Source organism: Chiloscyllium plagiosum, chromosome 47 (genome assembly GCF_004010195.1).
Source record: "Chiloscyllium plagiosum isolate BGI_BamShark_2017 chromosome 47, ASM401019v2, whole genome shotgun sequence".
Taxonomy (NCBI): domain Eukaryota; kingdom Metazoa; phylum Chordata; class Chondrichthyes; order Orectolobiformes; family Hemiscylliidae; genus Chiloscyllium; species Chiloscyllium plagiosum.
Window position 1 is genome coordinate 8,525,257 of NC_057756.1, and position 7,069 is coordinate 8,532,325.

Genomic DNA, 7,069 nt, shown 5'->3' on the forward strand with positions numbered 1-7,069 from the left:
GGCCTAACCAATGTCCTGTACAGCCGCAACATGACCTCCCAACTCCTGTACTCAATACTCTGACCAATTAAGGAAAGCATACCAAACGCCTTCTTCACTATCCTATCTGCCTGCGACTCCACTTTCAAGTCCGGACCAGGTAAAGTTGCCAGATTTCCTTCCCTGATAGACATTAGTGACCCAGATGGGCTTTTGTGACAATCAACAATGGTTTCATGGTCACCTTTAGATTTTAAATTCCAAATTTTTATTGAATTCAAATGTCATTGTTTGTCATGGCAGGATTTGAACATATATTCGCAAAGTTTGACCCAGATGGCTAGGTTAATAGCCCAGTGACAACACCACTGGACCATTCCCAACCCTTGACCAGACACTGAACTGCACACATCATGATTCGGCCGCATTTAGAATACTGTGTCCTGTTCTGGTCGCCACATTACCAAAAGGGTGTGGACGCTTTGGAGAGGGTGCAGAGAAGGTTTACGAGGATGTTGCCTGGTATGGAAGGTGCTAGCTATGAGCAAAGGTTGGGTAGGTTAGATTTATTTTCACTAGTAAAAAGGAGATTGAGGGGGGACCTGACTGAGGTTTACAAAATCATGAAGGGTATAGACAGGGTGGATAGAGACAAACTTTTTCCCGAGGTGAAGGATTTGATCACGAGAGGTCACGCTTTTAAGGTGGGAGGTGGAAAGTATAAGGGGGATACACGCGGCAAGTACTTCACACAGAGGGTGGTGGGTGTCTGGAACATGTTGCCAGCAGAGGTGGTACAGGCAGGCACGGCGTTTAAGATGCGTCTGGATAAATGCATGAGTAGGTGGGGAGCAGAGGGATAGAGATGCTTAGAAATTGACCGACAGCTTTAGACAGCACATTTGGATCGGCTCAGGCTTGGAGGGCCGAAGGGCCTATTCCTGGGCTGTAATCTTTCTTTGCTCTTTCTTTGTGTAATGGCTGCAAGAGCACCTCAGAGGCTGGGTGAAGTTGGCTCAGAGCTAGGGACACTACCACTGCATGTAAAGAGCACCTAAACCCCTACTGCATCATTTCAAAGATTGGTGACATCGATAATCTACTTATCTGAATAAAATCCAAGTGAGACTTGAGTCCCAGCCTCCCTGCTGAGAGGTAGGGACATACCACTACATTAATGAGCAGCAACTGATGCTGTGATAGACAGAGAGGGAATTGAAATGGAAAATGGGGAGAGAGGATGGAAATGAATAGGGAGAAGGATGGAATGGTCAGGAATATTGTGATTGAAGCATGTAGGTTGTCCACTGTGAGATATTATTTGCTCCTTTTCACTCGCGACAGGGCAAGACGTGACAATCCTTCAAAGTTTCTGACAGACCTCGGATCCCCTTGCGATGCGCCAGTCTCAAATTTGGATGGTGAATGTTTCCTGGGGACCAACATCCTCTCTCCCCTTGAACATTTTGCTTAGACCCTGCTCACAGCACCAAGTAAATTGTTAGGGTGAAAGTATCCAGTGAGTCCTTCAAGGTCTGATCAAAATGAATGCAAGAAGACAGGGTTGTAATATTGCTTGCTGAGTTGGAAGGTTTGTTTTCAGATGTTTCGTCACCATACTGGGTAACATCATCAGTAAGCCTCCGGTGAAAGGTTGGTGTTGTGTCCCACTTGCTGTCTATGTGTTTTGTTCTGTGCTGGTGGGTGATATCACTTGCAGTTCTTTTTTCTGAGAGGTTGGTAAATGAGGTCCGAACCAATGTGCTTCCTAAAGGGGTTCCAGAAAACCAGTGCTGCAATGGTGGCTCTCTGATGATGTCGCCTAGCATGGTGACTAACCGTCTGAGAACAAATCTACCAGCTCAACTTACAACCTGATCCACAACCTGAGCTACAAATCTTCTTGGAAATCGCAAACCCAAGAAGCCAAGCGCACTTTAATATGTGCGGCACGGTGGCACAGTGGTTAGCACTGTTGCCTCGCAGCGCCAGAGACCCGGGTTCAATTCCCGCCTCAGGCGACTGACTGTGTGGAGTTTGCACGTTCTCCCCGTGTCTGCGTGGGTTTCCTCCGGGTGCTCCGGTTTCCTCCCACAGTCCAAAAGATGGGTGGCGGGTCGGTGTGGACTTGTTGGGCCGAAGGGCCTGTTTCCACACTGTAAAGTAATCTAATCTAATCTAAAGTAATCTAATCTAATCTAATGTAGCCAATGTATTATCTTCTCTGGAGCACTGCAGCAAGCCTGAGATGCCGGTGTTGACTAGGGTACAGGGTGGTGTGTTGAAATGGCAGTCAAATGGAAGCTCAGGGTTATTATTATGGAGAGAATGTAGGTTTCTGACCAATATGGTGTGAAAATTTGCTATTAGCACCATCGGGTTATGGATCACATGCAGTGTAATTTATTAGAGTGTTATGGTTTAACCCAATAAATTCAGGACGTTTGGGGGGGTTGGCTTATTTTCCAAAGTTCTCCAGCATTGGGGAATTTCGTCATCGTTTGCACACTGATATAAAGAAGATAGTGCCTGCTCTCAGTTAACAATGATGTTAATGATAATTGAGGGAGTACAGGATGCCCATAGAAAAGGAGATAAGAAATTTATGATAATTTTCTAAACCTCTGACAGGTTTGGGAACTCTGAGCCCTTGCAATGGGCCAATTTCAAATTTGATTCCATTTTTAGACTTCCAGGCAGGACAGCAATGTAGGGGAGGTGCCAGTGTATATTCAGAGGTAGGGAACTCACTGGGAGACGGTGGATGAGGTGCTCAGCAGGCTGGTACTCATCAGTGGTGAGTTGCTACAGATTGTTGGAAGTTGGATCCATCTCAATGTGATGTGAAAAATGTCAGAGGTAAGAGGGTCAGGGAGATGCGCACAAAATCTACCGATTGGTTCATCTGAGCCTGATTGATAAGATTCATTTTTAGCAAGAATATGAGCATTTGAAATTGAAGGTAAACTTAGAATACAGTCTCCTAATTGATTTAGGTATGAGAGGTGTGATAAAGGGGAACCAATGTCATTAGCAGAAAATGATTAACACCTTCGTTCGGGATTCACGCTGGGACCTTCACTTTTCTCAGAATGGATACAGGTTATCCCCCAGCTGTCCGAGAGGAGAGCGCCCCCGTGAAACCTTTCGTAAACCGAAATGGCGTAAAACGAAGAAGTATTCATTTATATGGGAAAAAATTCGCCTTTTCTCGTAAAAGCAAAAATCCTCTTCGGATTCCTTTCGGTTGGCGAAAACAGGCACTAGGCCTTTCATAAAAGTGAAGTGGCGAAGAGCAAACATTCAAAAACGGGTATACCTGTAGACAGGCAGACAGACAGACAGACTGACTGACTGATGGACAGACAGACAGACATTGGTAGAGGGGGGTGGGTGGACAGACAGACAGACATTGATAGAGGGGGGTGGGTGGACAGACAGACAGACATTGATAGAGAGGGGGTGGGTGGACAGACAAAGACAGGGACAGAAATTGAACAGAGGCAATAATAGATCTGAAGCAAAGAATCTCTTTGGGACTGAATCTGATTCTATTTTTTACGAATAATTAAATGCCTGTCAACTGCACTGCCTTATTCGGTCAATGAGTCTGTCAGCTGATAGTCACCCACTCCTGTCTCCATCCTGGGAACATCGAACTTTGACATGACATGACGATGATGAGACAAACCAGCGAAAGACCGGGCAGGGTCTACCCTACAGCACATGGACTGCAGCAGTTTGAGAAGGCAGCTTCCCCCTCCCCCCACCTTCTCAAGGGGAGGGGGCAACTAGGGACAGGGCAGTAAATACTGGGCCCAGCCAGTGATGCCCAGGAGTGAATCATTAAAAAGACCACAGGTCATTCAGATGTACAGTGAAGAGTGAGGGTGGGAGCATTGACCATAGGAACACAGAGAGAAATAGACAGATGGAAAGAGCAAACACATGACAGAGGGGAGTTGACAGCAGCGGGGAAAGTGAAGACATAGCATTTTGAAAGGAAGAGTGGATAATCTGAAAGCGGAGGAGTGGAAGAAAGAGAGAGAGAGAGAGAGAGACGCAGAGAAACCTTGGAAGCCCAATGAAGGTTGCTGTCCCGTAAGAGTGGAACTGATCTTCAGAGAGATACAAGCTTTACCTCTGATGGTAATTGTTGGGAAATTCAAATGCCTCCCTCGGAATCAAAGATTCACCTTGATGCCCCTCTGTTTACATTCATTCAGATTCCTTCTCACAGATTCATTGTCAACACGAACCATGACCTTATGTAGGGTACGTACCTAGAATCGTTAAATGGGCTGCTTTTCTCAGTTTTCCCTGAGGGAATGTTGTGAGGTCACATGTATAATTCCCCTCATCCTGCGTTTCCAACGCTTTTATTCGGATTGATCCATCCAGGAGAGATTGGTTTCTCATCTCTATCCGTCCGGAATAGTTTTCATTTAGGACATTAAACCCAAACCTCGGGCTATACACAGCGATGGGCTTCTCCTGATGGTCTTTTATCCAGGAAAGCTGTGTGAACTTCCCGCTGCCTGTTGTTAGCTGGCACGGGATTATTACCTCGGTCCCTACAAGAGCCGTAAGGAAGACCTTCTCTCCAATGACACCAGTTGGAGCTAGGAAAGGCAACGGGAAATGTCACATTTGGGAAAGACATTGGAGACGGACATATATTCAAAGTGAATCAGAGATACAGAGTCCGAACAAAACACAAAATCCAAAACGTATAAGAAATAGTAACAAGCGAAGGCCGTTCAGCCCCTCAGGTCTGCTCCGCTATTCAACAGGATCACGGCTGATCCGACATTCCTGAAGTCCACATTCTTGCCTTTTGCCTGTAACCCTTGATTCCCCGACTGATCAGGGATCGATCTATCTCACACTTAAATATATAGAAGGACTCTGCCTGCCCCATAGCTCTCTGTGACAGAGACTTCCAAAGGCTCACAACTCTCTGAGAGAAGAAATTCCTCCCCGTCTCAGTCTGAAATTGGCTCCTCTTTTTTTTCAGAGACTGTGCCCTCCGCTCCTAGGCTCTCCCATGAGGGGGGACCCGTAGTGCTGAGTCTCTGGAATTCTCTACCAAAGGAGGTGTTTGAGGCTACAACATGGGACGGCTTCAAGAAGACTTGGATGGAGTTCTTAGGGCTAAAGGGAACACAGGGTATGGGGGAGGAGGGGAGAGCTGGCACTGAGATGGATGATCAGCCGTGATCCAATGGACTGGTGGGGCAGGCTCGAAGGGCAGAATGGCCTTCTCCTGCTCCTATTTTCTCGGTTTCTAAACCCTCTACTTAACCAGCAAGGAAGCAACATTTTCAACCAGCATCTCAGTAAGATTGGAGAGGTCGGCTGTCGCATAATGAAGACGAGAGCCCAGCAAAATGTGCCACATGGATTGGGAGCATTCAGGGTCCCTGAGGAGTGGCCGGGGAGGATGGGAGAGCACCACAGATACGATTGCAGATATAGCTAACTGAGCGCAGTGCCCCATATTCTGTAACGCCTCGCACAAGTTAACATGCATCATTTCCTTTCACATTCTGCTGATGTCAAGTAACATTGACAAATTTCCTGTCCAGAACACTGTTCCTAAAAAAAACCTGCAAAGTTAATCTCGCCTCTCCACTTGAAGAGGAACTACTGTTGCATTTGATAGACTTGACACTTCAGTGTGGCAATGGATATCGTGAAGACAGGAAGATAAGGCCGCTTTTGGAGAGAAGCTGGGTCACTGATGTTATAACTCAATGTGAGATACTCACAAAATAACTGCCACTTAATAACCCCCAGAGGTCCCAGAGACATTAACACTCAATGACGAATATTTGCTACAGGAAGAATGTTATTAAACTGGAAGGAATGTGGAAGAAGTTGATAAGGATGTTGCCAGGACTCAAGGGTCTGAGTTATAGGGAGAGGTTGGACAAGCTCGGAGTGTTTTCCTTAGAGCGTAGGAGACTGAGGGTGACCTTACCGAAGTGTATAAGATCACGAGAGGCATGGACAGGGTGATCGCACTCAGTCTTTTCCCCAGGGCTGGGGAATCGAGGACCAGAGGGCATCAGTTTAAGGTCAGAGGGGAAAGAATAAAAGGGAACCTGAGGAACAACTTTTTTACACAGAGGGTGGTACGCATATGGGATGAGCTGCCAGTGGTAGGGGTTGAGGGGGGGTACACCAACAACATTTAACAGGCATCTGGACAGATACCTGGATAGAGAAGGGTTAGAAGGAAATGGGCCAAGTGCAGGGCAATGGGGATTAGCATAGACTGACATTTTGGATAGCACAGACCAGTTAGGGCCGAAGGGGATGTGTTTGTGCAGTCGGACACCATGACTCTAAGGTTTGTGAGTGTGGGGACGTTTCACCAAGCAGGGAATCCATCACTCAATATCCCCCTCCCCTTTGACCCCGCACCCCTAGACTGTTCCCATTGACTGCCCTCCTCTCTTTTTCACGCCGTCTGTGAAACAATCTCCCAGAACCCTTTCAGGCAGCACCCCCAGATCACCACATCTCGCTGTGTCTCAGAGCATCCCCCTTCCACCCCCACGCCTTAGTGTCTCACCCTCATTCTATCTCATCTGTGGTCCTCTGGTTTCTGACCCTCCCGCCACTGGGATTAGTTCCGAGAATGATCCTAGGAATGACCGATTTTAGATATAAGGAAATATGAGAGAGCCATGCAAATCAAAAGGCTGCCACCGCAGAGAGATTTCGAGCACTCACTGAGGTTTGTATGTCAGTTTTAACATCTCAATCACACCGTTGGATTTAACAGTCACAGCTCGAAAATGAAAGAGCAGCCCTTCGACTCTCTAGGACTGTGGTGATGTTATTTGATATAAGAGCGGGTCAGAGGGTGGGAATCCTGCAGCGAGTAACTCTCCTCCTGACTCCCCCAAAGCCTGTCCCACCATCGACAAGGCACAGGTTAGGAGGGTGGGGGAAAACTCCCCACTTGCCCCTGGGTGGGGGCAGCTCCAACAACACTCAAGAAGCTTGACACCATCCAGGGACAAAGCAGCCCCCACACCCACAAACATCCCCTCCCTCCCCCCACAGACACTCAGGAACA

General features: G+C 47.3%; 1 protein-coding gene across 1 annotated transcript in view; it reads right to left on the reverse strand.

Moving 5' to 3' along the window:
- The window catches only part of LOC122544245 (poliovirus receptor homolog), a 36,903-nt gene extending 32,221 nt beyond the window's left edge, over positions 1-4,682 (reverse strand). Inside the window, exon 1 of the mRNA XM_043683322.1 lies at positions 4,263-4,682. Coding sequence (XP_043539257.1) covers positions 4,263-4,398 — 136 coding nt within the window. The 5' untranslated portion in view covers positions 4,399-4,682. The remainder of the gene's footprint in view (positions 1-4,262) is intronic.
- Between the last annotated feature and the right edge of the window lie 2,387 nt (positions 4,683-7,069).